Source organism: Podarcis erhardii (assembly GCF_964252035.2).
Source record: "Podarcis erhardii genome assembly, chromosome: 3".
NCBI classification, from domain to species: domain Eukaryota; kingdom Metazoa; phylum Chordata; class Lepidosauria; order Squamata; family Lacertidae; genus Podarcis; species Podarcis erhardii.
In genome coordinates this window covers 102324973-102344330 of record NC_138507.1, presented here as the reverse complement: position 1 = coordinate 102344330, position 19358 = coordinate 102324973, and the positions used below count along the sequence as shown (strand labels likewise).

General features: G+C 47.8%; 2 protein-coding genes across 4 annotated transcripts in view; both read left to right on the top strand.

Moving 5' to 3' along the window:
* The window catches only part of THADA (THADA armadillo repeat containing), a 157213-nt gene extending 152933 nt beyond the window's left edge, over positions 1–4280 (top strand). For all 3 annotated transcript variants that reach the window (XM_081854447.1, XM_081854446.1, XM_081854448.1), the window contains exons 37-38: positions 503–657; positions 3103–4280. In XM_081854447.1, the coding sequence (XP_081710573.1) occupies positions 503–657; positions 3103–3477 (530 nt within the window). In that variant the 3' untranslated portion in view covers positions 3478–4280. The remainder of the gene's footprint in view (positions 1–502; positions 658–3102) is intronic.
* A 3387-nt stretch (positions 4281–7667) lies between these two features.
* ZFP36L2 (ZFP36 ring finger protein like 2) lies at positions 7668–13991 on the top strand. The gene is made up of 2 exons (XM_081855223.1): positions 7668–9437; positions 10315–13991. The coding sequence occupies exons 1-2, from the start codon at positions 9033–9035 to the stop codon at positions 11860–11862; spliced, it is 1953 nt and encodes a 650-aa protein (XP_081711349.1). The 5' UTR covers positions 7668–9032; the 3' UTR covers positions 11863–13991.
* The last annotated feature ends 5367 nt before the right edge of the window (positions 13992–19358 follow it).

The following is a 19358-nucleotide window of genomic DNA, read 5'->3' as shown; positions in this document are numbered from 1 at the left end:
CATTTCCCCTTCATTTTTGGAGGGGGAAAAGTGCGTCCTATAGGGCGAAAAATACGGTATTTATTTATTAAATTTACATCCCACCCTTCCTCCCAAGAGTGAAGGGCAGCAAACACATTGATGATATCTATATCTATATCTTTATCTATATATCCATATCTATATCTATCTAATTATGAATAATAAAAAATAAATGTTTGAAACAATTAAAATATTTTTAAAAACCTAAAAACCAGTTCATCATTAAAAACATTTAAAACAATCACATACAGCTCATAATTTCAAGGTTACCTAAACTATCTTTGAGCCATCAAATGCCTACTCCTTGTCACTAAATTCTAACATATTTTAAAAGTTGAACAACGGCAGCCGATTTTTAAAAAAAAGGTAAATAAAGGGTTTTGATTTGCATAATCTTAACAATTCCTGTGTTTTTCTTTTTGAGCATAATACATGTTTATATGGATACGCTTAGAGAACCATCTTTACTTTCTCCCTGCAGAGCTTGGCTTCCAAGTGGTGAATGCAGCAATGGCCATGGATTTAACATTTTTTATATTGTGTGAACTGCTGCAGCAGTGGGAGCAGACCGGCGCTGGGGTCTTAATCTTACTGGAGTGGCTGCTAGGAAAAGAAGATTTAGAGACTACAACCTCCGTAAGTCATCTAACCAGTGCTTGACCACAGCTGGGGAATGCTTGGGTTTTTCAGTGCAATCAGTTGGCTTCTTGCAGGATTTCTTTCAAGGTCACATGGAAGCATGCTTTTGGAATGCAGAAGAGATATTAACATCGGAACCATGTTTTGCTTTTTAAAAAATGTGATACCAATTCAGTCATTGTACCATTTACTTATGAATGTGAATATTGTCAACTCTTGGTTCATAAATCCGTTTTCTCTGGGCATCACATTTTAACATGCTAGGATAGAGTCGCCCAAGCTGGGTGTGTGAGAAGGGACAAGGAAGCAGGAAGCAAGGCGTGCCATGGATTTTTTGTACACATATTTACATCTGAACCAGCCTTTGTGGGAATGGTGAGGATAGTAGGAGAGGATATATTGATTAAATATTATCCTTCCTCACTCACGCTAGTGAGCTAGTAGCAGAGCACATTCCCTTGTACAGTGGTACCTCGGGTTAAGTACTTAATTTGTTCTGGAGGTCCGTTCTTAACCTGAAACTGTTCTATACCTGAAGTACCACTTTAGCTGATGGGGCCTGCCGCTGCGTCGCCAGACCACAATTTCTGTTCTCATCCTGAAGCAAAGTTCCTAACCTGAAGCACTATTTCTGGGTTAGCAGAGTCTGTAACCTGAAGCGTATGTAACCTGAGGTACCACTGTACATTGCAGGAAACTAGTTGATAGATTCGAGAGAATCATTTGAATTAAGCAATCCATCTGGCTTATCCAGATTGTATTGTTCCTGGTAAATCCCCTCTAGTTCCCTCTTAAAAACAATAATGACACAACAGTCTTCTTTTATAAGTAATGATGAGGTTTACTTACACTCAGTTCTCAGTATGGTCCTGAAGGCAGGCTTTATCTTGTAGTTACAGTTTCAGAGAAAAGTGTGGGTTCATCCTCTGTGAGGGATGAGCCCATGTGTTGATGGCTGAGAGCCAGCAGACAGCAAAAGGGCAAAATGTAGACAAGGCATCAAGAGAGTCAAGAAGAAGATGGCTGCATGGCTAGCCCTTTTGTAGGGTCACGCCCATCTACTTGGTCACACACACACAGGGAGGATGCTCCAGACCAGGTGTAACAGCTCCTGGCTGGAGCAACTCTGTCCACTCTGGCCAAACAGGAAATGTTGTATTTGACTGCTTCAGTGATGTTACATCCCACAGCCTTTTACGTGCAGTGCAATAAACATCCACACAAAATTTGCCCTTTGTGCAGTGTTACTCAGGGATGAATTTGAAGACCATATCAAATCCCTTCGTTTGAGTCTGTTGAAAGTTACTGAAACTGAAGCATCCCCATCACACTTCTAGCACAATCTCTTCACTGTGTGCAGGTATTATAGCACAGAGGTACACAACACCTGATACATGAACGTGCTATAAAACTTTTCATAAGCTGTAGGTTAGCATATCTGTTTGATGCTCTTCTGCTCTTTGCAGACTCGTGTAGTTTTCATTTTTTTAAAAATCCACTCAAATCTCTTTACAATACAATACAGGCAAATCCCCATTTACGTGGGGGCTATGTTCCGAGCCACTATGCAAATCAGTGAAATTGCGTATATTTGAAGCACCGTTGGAGAAAGATGCAAACACCTCTAGAAACCCTTGGAAACCCTTTAAAAAACCAGCAGCACTTACCAGACTCCCTCCAAACCTCCTTGCTATTCTGCTAGGCACATTTAACTTTGTGAAATACAGTAGGATTTCACTGAACAGCAAGCTGACTCTGTACAGTGGTACCTCAGTTTACGAACTTAATCCGTTCCGGAAGTCAGTTCTTAAACCAAAGCCGTTCTTAAACCGAGGCGCACTTTGCCTAATGAGGCTTCCCGCCGCTGGTGCCCTTCCACCATTCAGATTCTGTTTTTAGACTGAGGTAAAGTTCACAAACCGGGACACTACTTCCAGTTTTGCGGAGTTCATAAACCGAACTGTTTGTAAACAGGGCTGTTCTTAAACCGAGGTACGACTGTATATCTCAAGCAGATATATCTTAATGTTTCAAGGGAACTTTTAATTTCCATTATTTAAATAAATATAATAATTCATCTCGTGCACAATAATTCTAGATATAGTTTCATTTCATTTTTACCTGAGCAATTTAATGAGATTCAGTGTGGCCATTGAACTATGCATGTGTGTGGCAGCAAGAGCTGCAATACTGCCTGCACCATGGGGGAGAAGGAAGGCAGTCAGTTGAGTTCCCCTCCTGCACTTTGCAGGAGAAGTGATATTGACATCAAAAAGGGTATGCATTCAGTGCCCACAGAGTGGCTTACTTCCAAGTCAACGTGCATATATGCCTTGCTTAAGACTGAGCAATTTTTTTCTGGTGCATGTGAACAATTTTGCATAGGTGTTGTTTATCTCATACCATTGCCAATACATTGATTACTGCTGGTTTTACATGCAGGTGGAAAATGACTATCTGTTTGACAAAGGAGAAGCAAATTTCTGGGCTGAGAAATTAACGAAGGTGCGTCAGCTGGGTAAACACCTCTTCCTGCTCATACCAGTGACTCATGTCAATCCATGTGATCAAGGAAAGTTGCACCAGTTGGCAACATTAGCATCTGATCAAGCCAAACTTGTGACCCAGCTTCTTGGAGAAATGCCTTCAGCTCCTGAATTTTCCCGAACTTCGGAACTCACGCAATTAACTATTCGGAAGGAAAGAATATCCACTTGCCTTCAAATACTAAGCTTGCTCGAAGCTGGAAATGACACGTGCAGAAAACTTGAAAACACGAATGCGTATGATTTGCTCACTGCCAATTACAACTTGTGAACCACACTGTGAAGGCAAAGACAGGTCATAAATGTGAACGGCGTTGTAGGAATAAGTCCTAGATACTCCGTACTTCAATCCCTTGAATCTCCATCCAACTTTCTGCTGACGAATGCTTCTCTGAATGCTCTCATAAGCAGAGTTTTTATTGCAGCTGTTGTAGGACGCAAAGCTGCTAAACTGTTTCTTCCCATGCACTGCATGCTGGCCACCTGCTGATGCGCTTTGCTGATTTTACCCCACGAGTTGCTCTTGTTCTCTGACATTGCAGTTCATATTCCTTTTCTCATTGTGCTTCAGGATCCATTCACAGATAAATCTCAGAGTTCTAAAAGAAGTAAAACTGACTTCCATCAGTGCCGGACTAGACTTTAAGAATTCAAAACTTAATTCTATTTTCAACCATGACAGAAAACGCTTTTTCAAAAAGCATTCTTTCCCTACATAGACACAAATACAAGCTTTTCCACAAATGCAACTACTTGATTACCCTTGTAGCTTAAGCGATTCAGTATTAGAATACTATCATTTGTGCTTTCAGCTCAAAAGCTGTTCACCTGTACATGAAAAGTATGATACCCAGCATGAAATATGCCTCCGCACTCCCAATCAGTCAGCAAATGGCCAGGAAAGAAACAGTTCAGCACTACCTAACCACAGAGATTAGTCATTCTCCCGAAGGGCCTGCATCTCAGAAATTTCCTTGAGAGATCAACCAAGGTTGACTGCACCCTCTTAATAATGGTCATTAAGTTTAATGCCCTTCGCCGTTATTTTTACATTAAATGTTTTGTACCAGGTTATATTGCCTTGCTGAAATTATTTTTCACATCTGTTAAGCATTGCCTCTGCCCCACAATGCTCCGCATTGCTGATAGCTGGGAAGTGTAGGATGAAAAAGACAATTTTAACCTTTTTAACATGAGAATACAATTTATACACCATGTTGCAATCCATACAGGATACCAATTTGATGCTTTGCAAAGTGATTGGCAGTGTCTGAATACTAACATCATGCATATCAAAACTCGGCTGGAAAGCCTGCACCTAAAAAATTATTATTATTAGTTCTTTATAACACCTTCCGGTATCTTTATTTTCTCCATACCATGTTCTAAATGCCCCAGCAGATGGCGCCCTAATACGTATTTTGTTACTGAACCATAAAATAGACCAAGCTGCTGATGTTTGTTTGCCTACTACAGTAACCTTGCCACATGCCCATGCTGCTGAGGGCAAACAAAGCCCTCTCACTGTCCTCATCCCTAAGAGGAATGTATCTCCAACAGGATATATTGGGCAAGGACTGTAGCTCAGTTGTGAAGTATCTGCTTTGCATGCAAAAGGTCTCAGATCAATCCATGAATGTCCACTTAGAACTAGTTGGGGGCCTTGTCAGAAATCCTGGCCTGTTGCTGCCAGGTAGAATAGACATTAGAGCTGAAGAGAGCAATGGTGCGACTCAGCACAATGCAGTTTTCTGTGTGTTCCCTCTTCTGTGCCCCAGTAAAATTTCACAAACATCCCCCCCGCCCATCACCAAAAGGGAACCTGAACAGTTGTAGAAAACAGCAATATTGGCTCATCAGTAGCAATATTGTCTATACAGGTACTAGCTTACAGTTCAGTGGCACCCTCCCTGTGGAACGCCCTCCCATCAGATGTCCATGAGATAAGTAACTGTGCAATCTTTGGAAGGCATCTGAAGGCAGCCCTGTTTAGGGAAGTTTTTAATGTTCAATGTTTTATTATGTTTTTGTATATGCTGGAAGCCACCCAGAGTGGCTGGGGCAGCCCAATCAGATGGGCAGGGTACAAATACCACCATCTGGCAGCCTGTCCTAACCATGTTTTGTTGGAATGAAGTCATTCATTGCCTTATCAAACGTGAAGCAAATCTCACTTGGCCACTTATTCATGCAGAAATATAAGGAAATTCATTCTAATCATACTTCTGAAGTTGACCCACTTTATTTGACCGAATACATTTCATTTGAAAAGCCATAAAGTATTAATTGTTGAACCAATTCTGTTGCTTAGAATTGCTGTTTCACCTCCCTCTTTTTAAGTGTCACTTAACTTTGTACTCACATAACTTTTAATAGTAGGCTGTGAGCGTTAAACTTTCATATAATCGGCAAACCTTGCCTACATTTGGCATTGTTGAAGATGTTGACAAAATGGGAAAGGGCTGTAGTGGTTTCAGCTTAAGTAGAATTAGGAAACCCCAGAAAGGCAGTTAATTAATAAACAAAAGAGCCGCAAGAAAGAAACAGCCTTATCGCTGTATGGCTTTAAGCTGTGTAATATCCCTTAAGTTTATAGATAGCAAATAATGGTACATGATCTTGTATGCGTTTCATCACACCACGAGTTACTGTGTAACTTTTCAATCAGAAACCTTTAAACCTTAAACAACAGCTGTAAAAGAACAAAAGTCTATCCCAGAGTAGCTGTCCGTTGAGTACTTAATCGGGGTCGGTTATCTTAAGTATTGGCCTGGCTAACTGTTGATTATAGATTGATCTTTGCCTGGCTGCAAGTATTTCTTACTTACTTATTTAAGTGAAGGGAAATTCTCAACTCTGAAGCCAGAGCTTAGGTCAGAATTGTTCGCTTATTTCGTCCCCCCTTCCCGCAAGTGGGAGATGCCATTATGTCACTCTGAGTAGACCCAAGGGGTGGCAGATAACAATAGTTCAGCTATGAAGATCCTAGGACGTAGGGGTTGGAGTTCGTGGAACTGCCTTTTCTTTTGCAAGTTGAGAAACTCAGATTAAACCCAACTCCCTCCCTCGACGCGCTTCCTCAATAAACGAAGGCTGCGTTCCTCTTACGGGATGCAGGCGCTAGGGGGTGGCCGCCTCCTTCAGGAACTATTTCTGGCCCGCATGTCAACTTGTCACGTCCACGTCTGGATTGGCAATGCAGTTCCTCGGCCGTAGCCGCAGAGCGTTGCAATTGCCAAAGAGATTAGTCTGAAAGGTGAAGGCGAGGGTTTGTTTTCCTTTTTTCTGCCGTGGCGCAGGACCAGCGACCGCTTGGGGCGCCTGCTTGCGCGCCCTCGCCTGGGGGCTTTTGTTTTCCAAACTTCCTTCTCGGCGCAGAGCCGAGGGAGAGCGGCGGAGAACGAGCTTCCACTCGCTTTATTTGTGCGGGTGGAGGAGGTTTTTCTTTGCGCGCGGCGATTCCGCTCCGAGAGTTGCTGGAAACGCCCCCCGCCCGGCCGCCCCCGCTTTGCAAGAGCGGCGCTTCCGGGTGGGAATGAGCCCAAGTAACGGGAGCAGGAGGAGGGGCCAAGGCGCGCGCACACACACGCACGCGCTTGCGGAGCGGCCGCCTCCCGTAAAGGGGAAGCAGGGCACCAAATGGACGCGGCGGCGGCGGGCGGGCAGCGGGCGCAGCTTGGGGGCTAGCGCGCCCCTGGATTTGGAGAGCCTCGCCGCACAGCCGCTTCTTCCGAAGCAGCCGCTTGAAAGGAAGATCAAACGGCGGCCTCGCCTTTGTAAACCAGTCAAGGGCAAGAAAAGTGGGGGGGGAGTCGGGGAGCCTGACACTTTCCTCTCTGCTCCCCCCATGGATGCAGCCCGGCGCTCAGTGGATGCAGGCATGGCGGTGCGCCTAGGCGCAGCTCCGACGGCAACAAGTCCTTCCCGCCCCCGCCCATAAGCCTGCCTGTCCTTCTCTGGGAACTGGGTCGAGCTCGCATGTCAATGCGCACAGGCCAGGCTCGCTTGTTCTTGCGTAAGATGCTGAGCTGCTCTGCGAGTGGGGGAGCTTTCCCCCGCTGCTAAAGTAAAAGGAGCGTTGAGAGTCGGCCTTCGCCAAAGAGGGGCCGAATTACGCACTGCTTGGTAGGCAAAGCCAGTTCCATATGGGGCGGGCGCACTTGCTCTGGGAAGAGCGCGCCCCGTTGCGCGCCGTGGGGCTTCCTTCCGTCTCCGCGGCGCGTCCCCCTGCACTTCCCCCAGCAAACGCGCGCGCGCATTCCAAGCTCTCCAAGCCACCGGCTTGAATTCATTAACCGGGACCAAAGTGTGGAGAGACTTCATTGCCGCGGCGGAGGAGCTTGGGGAGGTGGAAGGGGGAGGCTGCGCAGCTCTCCCTCTTTTTGGGCGAGGGTCCAGAGGAAAGGGGTGGGGCTGGGCAAGGCGAGCGCCGGCGCGCGGTGCCGCAGCTGTGCTGCGTCAGCCCGGCCCTCCCCTGGCCAGGCGCAGCGGCGAGCGGGGAGTTCGAGGCTGTGTGTCAAAGGACTAGGCGCTGGCTGCGCCAATCGGATCACAAGACCTTGAGCGGCTGCCAAGTCTGGGAACTAGTCGGCAGCGGGACGGTCGCACGGGCTGGGGCTTCTCTTGAGCAACAAGGAACCCAGCAGCTGAGGAGTTAAAGCGCCCTTTCTTCTTTCTCTTGCAAACATCACACACCCCAGCGGGCAGCGGTGGTGCCGTCCAGCCAGTTACTCGGCCAGGCGGGCAGCCTTTGTTCCCCAAACCTGTTGCGTGGCACAAGGTCCCTTGATTGGGCGGGAGGAAGAGGAGGAGTTGTAGGGGCGTCCCATTTCACTCCCAGGCCCTTTGATGCTTCGCTGCGAGCTTCCCGAACGGCTCGGCGGGGGGGTGAAACTGGCAGGAAAGCCCAGTGCCAGCGTGTGTTTACTTGAAAACTTCCGAGCCGTGCAAGGAGCTGGGCGGGCTTCGCGCAAAGAGGGCGGCCGATCCTCCGCGCGGAGTGGTGGGAGAGAAACCCAATCTGGAGAGAGCATGGCCAGGGGGGCTCTCTGTACGTCAACGCTGCCTAGACCTGGAGTGCAATCGTGTCTTTTCGCCCGTGCTGCATGATGCAGCAGAAAATTGCACTTTGGGTGCAGACACCGAGCTAACATGCATTGCTGCTCAAAGACCTTTTGTCAAGTAGCAATTGTTTCGTAATTCACCCACGTGATGCAAGCACCCTGCAACCCGAGCTTATGCGTGTTTACTCAAAGTAAGCGCCCGAGTTCAACGTGCACAGGGGTTGCGGTCTCGGCGCACAAGCCTTGCGGAAACCCCTTCCTCTTCATACTACAAACTTGAGGTTCAGCAGGTGTAGGAGCCACGCTGCATTCTCGAGCAAACTGCATTCGTGCTTTGCCGGCGGTTAACCTCATGGGAGTTTCCTGTGCACATGGCGTTTATTGCCGGCCTCGCGGAAACTGCGCCGCCCATAACTAAGCAAGCCTTTTGTATACAGAATGCATTGTGCAAAATAAGCCAGCCTTATAGGATGTCTTCCCTGGTGCATGTTCCGATGAGAAAAGTAAACCTGCACCCTTGACTGCGTATATTGGCCGCGCTTATAGAGAGGGAACAGTACCTTCTCTATGCGAGCCTGCGAGCCTCCAGCGCGTGCCTAGCACAGCAAGGACTGGGGGGAACCGATCGCTTTGCGCGGCCTTAAGACTTTCTTTGGCGAACACGACCCTTCCCGAGACCTCGCCCCCTCCTTTCTGGATCACTTCTCCAACTTGCCCCACCTCCCTCCTCTCCCGGCCGCTGAAAGAAAATTGGCGGCGCCCAATGAGAAGGAGCGCCGAGACAAAAGAGGCCGGGCTAGGCTGGGTGGGAGGGGAACCTCTGGGTGCTGTTGCTGGGAGACCCCGGCCGGGTCAGTGTTGGGTCCCTCCCCGCTGTCCTGGCGTTTATATATGGGGCGTGTACGGCAGTCGCGGAGTTCCAGCACTCGAGATAGCTGCGGCCGCCGCTTTGGCTGGTCACCCGCTTCCCCATCTCGGTTGGGAAATTGATTATATAGACTTTTTCAGCTCTCAAGCAATCCGCCCTTTCCTATCCAGTCGTGGCTCACCCAAAGCTTCCGAGGAAAGTGGGATCTTTCGGTCCTTCCTGCATTTCCGACCATTACAGGATCTAGAAATGTCTACAACACTCTTATCTGCCTTCTACGACATCGACTTCTTGTGCAAGGTAAGGGCAGGGAAGCTCGCGCTCTTGTCTCTCTACCAGGGAGCTGAAATAGTTCAGAGAAGTTTTGGCGCAAAACTGGTTTGCAGAAAGACCCTGTCCAAGGCTGCAGTCCTGTGCTCGGTTACTTGGGAGCGAGTCTGGCCGAACCCCGTGGGACAGACAGACTCCCTGCTAAGCATGCAGAGGAACGAGCTGCAGGGACGGCTTTGTTCTGCAACAAGTTGCGAGGGGGAAGATTAAAACTTTTCGGCTCTGAGTAACTTCCCAGGGAACCTGCTGCTCCCTGTTGCTCGTGCATCTCGTGTAGCCTTTCGCTTTGTAATGGAGGGAGGTGACAGCGAAGAAGGGCATATTTGCAGTGGAGTGCCTGTTGTTGTGCTCAGTTGTTGTTGTTTGCTTTTATCTTCCTTGTGATTATTCCAGTGTACGTGTGGGGTGGGTGCGTTTTAAAAAAAAAACTGCAATGGCAGATGTGTGGAAGCCGAAGCTTGCTACTGCAAGGTCCGGCTGTGTTGAATCGGACCTCTTTCGTGCAGCCCCTCCGGATTGGTGGGAGGGGTTTCGGAGCACCCCTCGAAAAGTTTTAAATTGCAGATAGCTGCTTGGAGCGGGAGGGGAGGGAGCCTTGACAACCAAGACCGCATGGATACGCGACTGGAGCTGGCGGGGGCTCCTCTTGGGCGATTCGGCTGAGGAAAGTCCCTTGTGGTTGGTGCAGAAAAGAGAGAGAGGGGTGCTGGAGACTTGCAAGCCCCTGTCCTTTGCCCAGGCTCTCGGCAGTCACGGTGCACCGTTTTTTCCCCCTTTTTCTTTTCTTTCTCCCTCCCTTCTCTGCCCCGTTCTCCCCTTCTCCCCCACCCTCCCTTCTGGCTCCCAGACCGAGAAATCCCTGAGCAGCATGCTGGACAAGAAGGCGGTGGGGAGCCCCGTGGGCACTTCGCCCAGCTCCAACTTCGCGCCGGGCTTCCTGCGGAGGCATTCGACCAGCAACCTGCAGGCTCTGGCTAACGGCAACGCCAAGTTCCCGGCGGGCTCGCCGTCGCCTTCGCCCTCTTCCTTCGGCGGCCTCAAGGAGCCTGGCACCGGAGGAGGCGGCGGCGGCGGCGGCGGGAGCAGCAGCCCCACCACCGCCTTGCTGAACAAGGAGAACAAGTTCCGAGACCGCTCGTTCAGCGAGAATGGCGAGCGCAGCCAACACCTCATGCAGCAGCTCCAGCAGCAGCAAGTGGTGGTGGTGGCGGCTTCTTCGGCGGGGAAGGGCGGCGGCAACGGCAACGGCGGAGGGGGCGGCGGCGGCGGCGGGGCGCCCATCAACTCGACGCGCTACAAGACGGAGCTGTGCCGGCCCTTCGAGGAGAGCGGCGCCTGCAAGTACGGCGAGAAGTGCCAGTTCGCGCACGGCTTCCACGAGCTGCGCAGCCTGACGCGCCACCCCAAGTACAAGACGGAGCTGTGCCGCACCTTCCACACCATCGGCTTCTGCCCCTACGGGCCGCGCTGCCACTTCATCCACAACGCCGACGAGCGCCGCCCTGCGCCCGCCAACGGCAGCGGCGCCAACCCCGCGACGCCGCAGCACCAGCCGCCGCCCCACCAGACCAGCGCGCCGCCCCCCACGCACAGCGGCGGCGGCGGCGGCCACCACCACCCTCTGCACCCGCCGCACGCGGGAAGCACCGGCGACCTGCGCGCCTTCGCGCCCTCCGCCCGCGACCACCCGCTGGCGGGCGGCGGCTTCGGCATCCCCCACCCTCGAGGCGGAGGAGGAGGGGGGGACAGGCCCAAACTGCACCACAGCCTCAGCTTTTCCGGCTTCTCGGCGCACCACCACCAGCACCACCACGGAGGGGCGCCGGGCGGCTTGGAAGCGGCGGCGGCGGCGGCCGCGGCGGCAGCCTTGCTCCTGGAGAGCCCCGGCGGGTCTCGCACGCCGCCGCCGCCTGCGCGCTCCTCGGGCGGCTCGTACTGCGACGAGCTGGTGGCCTCCCCGCCGTGCGCCAACAACGCCTTCGCCTTCTCCGCGGGCCAGGAGCTGGGCAGCCTCATCGCGCCGCTCGCCCTCCACGCGCCGCCGCCTCCCCCTCCGGCCGGCTGCTTCGCCAACGCGGCCGCCACCTTCTACCGCTGCCACCAGCAGCCGGGCGGAGGAGGAGGCGGCGGCGGCGGGGCGGGAGGAGGAGGCGGGAACTGCTGCCCGCCGCCCGGCCCTCCGGCCTCGCCTCCTTTCACCTTCCAGCCTTTGCGCCGCCTCTCCGAGTCGCCCGTTTTCGACGCCCCGCCGAGCCCTCCGGATTCCCTGTCCGACCGAGAGAGCTACCTGAGCGGCTCCCTCAGCTCGGGCAGCCTCAGCGGCTCGGAGTCGCCCAGCCTGGACTCGGGCCGGCGCCTGCCCATCTTCAGCCGCCTCTCCATCTCCGACGACTAAGGAGGCGCCAGGAGAAAGTGGGACTTTGGGGGCGCAGGGCAGGTGTCCTATGGTTGTCAATCCTTGGGGACCCCTGCTTTTTTGAAGGGAGGGTCCCTCGTTGGGCAAGCTACCCCCTTTCCCCTCTTCAATGCCCCCTATTATTTCCCTGCCTTCTCACCAGGAGCAGAGACTGCAGCAGCCTCCAGATACTAGCCAAGCTCGCACAGACCCTTTTCTGTTTTCTTCCCCACACTTTTTTTTGGTGTTCCTTTTTAAGCAAGAGAAATCCTTTTGATTGCTGAGCAAATTCAGAGAGGAGACAGGAAAAAAGAAGCTTCCCCCACCCCCACCCCCTTTTATCAAGAGCTGAACAAATGCCAGTTTGCGAAAGGGCAAATGATGTCATCAAGAGAACAATCTTATTTTTATATATCTAAAGAGACTGGAAGGAGAGGATTCCTCCCTCCCCCCCCCCTTTTTTTTTTAGACTAGGTTATAAATGCACCAGCAGCAGCAGCCATTCCATCTTCCAAGTGTGTTTTATGGGGAGGGGAGGAGACAAAGGGTAATAATAAGCATTAGCAAACAGTTCTGCCCAATCCTACTCCCCCAGGAATCAACAATCATTCTGGAGGCCCATGAACTCTGCATTCCAGGTCCCTCCAGACAACAACAACAAAAAAATTAAAAGTAAGGAGTGTGGGGTTTTTTTGCCTTTCAATCAAATTTAAAGTAAATATACTAAATGTATAAGCTTTTAAAAGAAAAATCCAACATCCTGCCAAGAATATGCCTTGATAACACTCTAGTTTTTATATATATATCTTATATATATTATAACATGCTAAAACTTCCATTCCAAAGTTTAATATTGGTTCCATTGCCACCACTTAGTGGATGTTTGGCTTAGAACAATTTTTTGTTGCTTTATTTGGAAGCATTCAACTGAATTTAGTTTGTAATTGTTGGAGAATAACTGCTGATTTTTTAATTTTTTTTAGCTGAGTTGATTGCGCAAGTCACTGCACAACTCAATATGAAACTATTTAACTTATTTATTATCTTGTGAAAAGTATACATTGGTAATTTGTTCATACTGTATTTATCGGGTATGATGAAAAGCAATAGATATATATTCTTTTATTATGTTTAAATTATGATTGCCATTATTAATCGGCAAAATGTGGAGTGTGTTCTTTTCACAGTAATATATGCCTTTTTGTAACTTCACTTGGTTATTTTATTGTAAATGAGTAAAATTCTTAATTTAAGAGATTGTATGTAATATTTATTTCATTAATTTCTTTCCTTGTTTACGTAAATTGAAAGATTGCATTGGCCTTTTTTTATATAGAAATCTGACTCAATGCTGTGGAAGTAGTTTTGAGAAATTTCAATGGTTGTGTGTTTTTTTTAGAATGTACAATGGTTGTAACCCGTCCAAGTTTAAACCTACTTTGCAATCAGAATTTAAAGTGGCAAAACCTAATTCAAACTTTTAAAATTAACCAAAAAGTATTCGTGTTGCCTAACTTCACCAATCACACTGTGATAGTTAAAAAGTATGTAGCAATAAAGAGGGGGGAGGGGGGAGCCCAGTATTACGTCCCACAGTGCCTTCATAGGGGTCCATGCTTGCCTTAAATCTTCCTCAACCAAATGAGTATTTTCTGAATGCTTGAGAATTTGAATGTAGGGCTGGGGGTTTTAACTACATGAAATTGTACCACTCGTGTAAGTAAGGAGGCCACATTTGGGACCTGAACCTGTAAATGTGTTCAGGATCATATCTTTTACAGTTCCAAAACATGAAACTTTTTGTTTGGAAAAAAAAAGTCAGGAGTTATACAAAACTTTCATGGGAGGGTGAATGGATGAATGAGCAGTACCTTTTTTTTATTAAAAAAGAAAAGAAAACGTACATAGGTACAGATTCAGCACTATGTACTCTTTGGACTACTTTAACATAAAGAAGTATGTTTTGAATGTAACTAGAAGATAAGTCAACTTGAGTTGTAATATATTTTGGAGAGTCAGTTCACTACAAATTTGGAGTGCGAGACTGTAAACTTTGTACTGTAAATGTTTTGTAGTTCTCCCAATAAAAACTCTTGAGGAAAAAAAAATCCCAAGCTATTAAAAGCCAATGTCTGCAAGGTGGTGGTTCTTTATTAGTTCTGCCCTATCAATATGGTGTCTTAGCTACAGATTAACCTGGTTTTGAACTGCAGAATCGCTCCATTCCTGCAGAAATACTTGGGAGGCTGCCAAAACCAATAAACTTTTGTTCCAGAAGGTTCCAAGGTACTTTTTCAAACCACACACAGTCCTGTATGCATCCAACTTTTGAAAGGGGGGAGGAGAGAGAAACTGGCTTTCCTTGGTGATCTTTAGAGCTGCTGATTTTTTTACAAAAATAGTGATCAACTTATTAATATAAAGGAAGTCAACAATAGAATATAACTTTGCCTGGAGAGCAGGAGGAAATGATGAATGGGAATAATACACAGCTCATCCTTGATTCCTGTTCAAAATATGTTTCCTTGTAACAACACAGAGGTTTAGCTGGATAAGTTCAATGCTTTTTAAACAACAAAGCACTTAATGTTTTCCTAAGTAGGATTTTTGTCTGGTTCTTGCAAATGGAAGGTAACAAACAAACCACATCTTTATTCTAGCGCAGGCTCTCCCAACTCACCAATCCCAGCAAAACTCAACAGTTTTCCATTACTAATTATCCATACAAAAATGCTTCCTCCACACACAAAACTAGCATGTGGGGAAGATGGCAGGCTACCAGGGAACTCTGGGAAGCCAAATTTTTTAAGGTGCAAAACAGGTATTCTCTAATCTGCCATTGTGAGAGCATTGGCCCAAAATGCTTGCTATATTGAATGTTTACTTTTTCAGAGCTTGATTAGTTCTTTGTTATATTGGACACATAGAGGCCTGTTAGTAAACCTATTCACCCCATCTCCATTAATAAGTTCCACAAATTTTGAAATGAATTTATTTCCCTATGATTAATCGGGTTTTGTTTTTTTGCCTTCTTTAAGGTTAATGTGGCCTTGCTGTGCTGCCAGGACATCTATAAATGCTAGCTAGAATGCAGTGCTGCTACCCACATGTTCTGTAGTTGAACAAAGCTCGGGACTGACTTTTAAGTACTGAAATTAATGTTCGCTCATTGCTAGTCTGTAGGCATGCCACCAAAGGCAGTTCCCATTATTTCAGAGACTCTGGCCTTTGGTTTTGTGGTTGTGGTTTCTATAGATTAGTATTTGGTGGTTGGGTAATTAGACAGTCATTTTTATAGGAGGCCTTGGTGACAGGCATAGACACCTTCCTGGAAAAGCTAAGAAACAGAACTTGTAACTTTACAAAGTTTAGAAGCTGGTATTCTGGTTTGCAATGGTGCTGTTCTAATATTTGCATGCATGTGTATGTAATAGAACCAATACCCATGCAAGCAGCATCTCTATGGTGCCCTCCAGATGTTGTGGACTATAACTCCCAGTTGCTCTGACCTAGATGACCAATAGTCATGGCTTATGGGACTTCTAGTCCATAACATCTGGAAGGCACCATGTTGACTACCCCTGCCTTTCAGGCTTTCATGACCTGTGGCACCAATTTGGAATGCAGGCAGTATTGGGGGGCTGCTATGCTTGACAATTCCCCAATGCTTGTTCTGTTTCTGCCTGCTGGGGAATGCAGAATGTGCATACCTGTGCCTGCATTCACCTTGATTGTGGGCAAGTTTGCCATCTATCGGATTTGACTTTTGCAGTAGTAATAAATTGCATTCCTTCTATCCTTGAAACAAGTGTGTGTTATAATAGTGCTCATTAATTTGTGTAGCTCCTTAGATGGATAAAAGAGCTTCACATACTGTAGGTCAGGCACGTCCAACAAGTAGATTGTGGTCGCCTGTGATAGACCACTGGCTCTGCTCCCCCCCCCCCAAGAAGCTCAACAGGGCTTTCCTCCCTAAAAAAAGCCCAATATGACCTGAACCCCTAAAAAACGCCTTCTCCATAAAAAAAAGCTCAACTCAACAATTTTGACTTGAACCCTCCCAAAATGGATTATGTCATTACAAAAACCCTGTAAGGGGAACCAGAATTATACCCATCATGTAAATGGAGCCAAGCACAACAATGACTTAGCAGTAACAGAGGCAAATTCAAACCATGGACTTGAGAGAATTTTAGCCTGGTCTCTTAAATACAGCACTAGATATTGAAATCAAACTTTCCCCCTAAAAAACAAAATGTAACTGCCTAAATACCTTACAGTATCTGGGATGGTTTTATTCTCTCCCCTGCAGCCTGTATTCTATCTTCTAGCCCTTTATTCATTAATAGCCACTGGGTGTGAGTCATAGCAGCAGAGTTTGGTGTTTCCTGATTGGGATGTGAAGCCAGAAAAGCAGCTGTTTCGTATTACACACATTTGGTCTAGCGTTCAGCTATTTTTGTGGTGTGTGCTAAAAAGATCAGTACTGGTGGTCAAATTGCAGCCTGTGCCACGAAGATATTTTAGAACCAATTGTTTGCTCTTGAAACCATTCTAACGTTTGTATGAGTTGCTAAGATATATCAGAATTAGGAGAAGCAGGTAAAACAGGCCCAGGTGTATCAGCTTCCTGCTGCTTTATGGTTATGTGCAGTGCATCTAGTTTCTTGGAGGAAGTTTGGAATGCTGCATTCTTATGGCAAAAGAATCGTGGTCTATACTATGCCATGAAGTTCCATTAAGGTACGTCCTTTTGTACCTTTGCAGTCTTCCCTGGCCTGGCACCATCCAGATGTTTGGGACTGCAACCCCCATCAGCTCCACTGGCCATGCTGGCTGGGGCTGGTGGGGATTGTAGTTCAGAACATCTGGAGGGAGGCAGGTTAAGGAAAGCAGCCTTAGGTTGTCAGTAAGGGGAGCTGCATTGGAGTAAGTTCTGAAGCACCATTGGAATTCGAGTCCAACAGCACCATACAGTTAATGCACATGTCTCCAAAGAATACTGGGAATTAGTTTATTCAAAATACTGGAAACCGTAGGTCTGGGGAGAAACTACAGTTCTCATGATTCTTTGGGAGAAGTCATGTATTGAATGCACCTTAAATGTGTGCTGTGGAATGTGGATCTGCCCTAGTTAGATCTCAGGCCATAATGAAGAATACAGTGGTGCCTCGCAAGACGAAAAGAATCCGTTCCGCGAGTCTCTTCGTCTAGCGGTTTTTTCATCTTGCGAAGCAACCCTATTAGCGGATTAGCGCTATTAGTGGCTAAGCGGCTATTAGCGGCTTAGAAAAGGGGGGGAGCGGAAAAAAATCGCAAGACTTGCAAGACGTTTTCGTCTTGCAAAGCAAGCCCATAGGGAAATTAGTTTTGCGAAGCGCCTCGAAAACGGAAAACCCTTTCGTCTAGCGGGTTTTTCGTCTTGCAAGGCATTCGTCTTGCAAGGCATTCGTCTTGCGGGGCACTACTGTAGTTCCATGCACTTTAAAAAAACCAAAACATTTCAGCTCAGCCTTCCACAACTTGCTGCCCTAGAGTTCTGGATTTTCACTATGTAACACGGTGAAGGGAGATTATCATGGCTGTTGGTATAAGGATTCCTAAGGCTGCCTGCAGAAGACTCTTGCAGTCGTATGTGTTTCTGGGAAAGCATCGTAAAGGTTTTCTGTATCTTTGGGAAGTGGGAACTCAGCCCAAGGTATAAAGCTGTAGGGAAGGTTTCAAAGATGGTGGGCATTTAATGTGGAGAAGAGGCAAGAAGTTTGCCCAAAGGAGCCAAAAGGAAGGAGGAACTTGGGGACATAGGATGCCGCCTTTATACTGAGTCAGGCCCATTAGTTTATCTCAAGGCAGCCTACTTACCGGTCCCCAACAGGGGTGCCAACTGGAATAAAATATGGGGCTGGGGGGCTGGACAGGTAGGAGTTGGCTTCTATGGAGACTCCTCAAGGAGTCTCCCATCTACTCACTGATCAGGCAATAACTGCCATATCCTACCTGTTGCAATGCAATGCCAAGCACTTCACTGGTGTCAGGTGGTTGCTTTGCTGCAGTGAAGTGTCCGAAATGTGCCAAGCCGGGCGCAGTTCCTAAGCGAGTACCTATAAAATATAAAGCAAATGCATGGTTGATCTGGATGAGCATCGCTCTGTGGTACAGCATCTCCTTTACACATAGCAGGATATGATGCTGTGGAGCAGTGGTATAATTCGGCACAATACGCTTCCTTATATCAGGGTCAAGGGAGCCCGTGGCTGTCCGTCAGCCCCAGCCGGTACGGCCAATAATCCAAGGCAATGGGCATGGTACAGGTTTCATGCTGCTGCTGCCTTAGGGAAGCAAGGAATAGTTAAATGGAGGCGCCCATCAGGCCTGGCGTTGTTGGGTAGGCAGGTCTAACCCATCAGGGCTATGAAGAAAGGACTAGTAAAGCACATGTACCGCTACCCTTGAAAGCAGTGGATTTCTTCCCACGTGGAGCTGACGTTCTTGCGTAAGGCCGCCTTTGCTCTTTCCGTGGGATTGCTGCTGTTCTTTGGCCAATTCGGCAAAGCCGAGGAGCGGCTGTTTTTAACCGTGCTCCAGTTCCTTTGCATGAATTAAGGGCCGTTTGAAGGTTGCAAGTCTTGGGAAAGCACCGTCAGCTTCCTTTTCTAAAGCAAGCATGGAAAGGAACTAAGGGCTGCAACCAAACTGGCTGCTTTTCCCCTTTCAGACTAAAATAACAACAATAATAAATCCATTTATATTCACCGCCAAACCCTTGCTTTCTCGGAAAGCCTCTTGCTTTTGTTTTGGCGGATCTTAATTCGTTGGCCAGGCTTTGAGCTGGAGTTGTTGCATTAGTGTGTTCTATCTTAAGTGCTGAAAACCTGGAATTTGCAGCAGCTGGGCTTAAGCTATTTGTGAGTTGCAGAACTGGGCCCAGAAAATCCCCGCTGAAGAAGCCACTGCCCAGGACCCTGAGCAGTGGTCTGGCCTTCAGACATAACTGGGTGCCTTCAGCTTCTAATATAATTTGGGGACCAAAAGAAAACCATCCCAAATCCTAAAATGGTTGAGTTGAATTGTAGCGGCTCCGAGTCGTAAATTAAAGCCTTGCATTTGAAACTTAGAAAGAACTCTTCCTGTTTTATCCCAAGGGTAATGAGGAAGAATACGTCCCCCCAGAACCATGTTATAACACAAAAGCATGATAACATCTCTCAGGATTGCCTCATCTGCAGAACACATGAGTTTACTTTACATTGCAGAAGATTATTGGGCCATCTAGCCTGGGATTATCTGCCATGACTAGCAGCTCTTCTTGGCTAGCGAACCTGGCTGCATTCAGATGCAGTGATAAACTATGGTTTACTGCTTTGTTGATTACCCTCAGCCATGAGTTCATGCACACGTTTTCCCTTTCCTCTGGTGTAGCGCATTCACTTCTTTATATATATTGTCGTTTAGTCGGGTCCGACTCTTCGTGACCCCATGGACCAGAGCACGCCAGG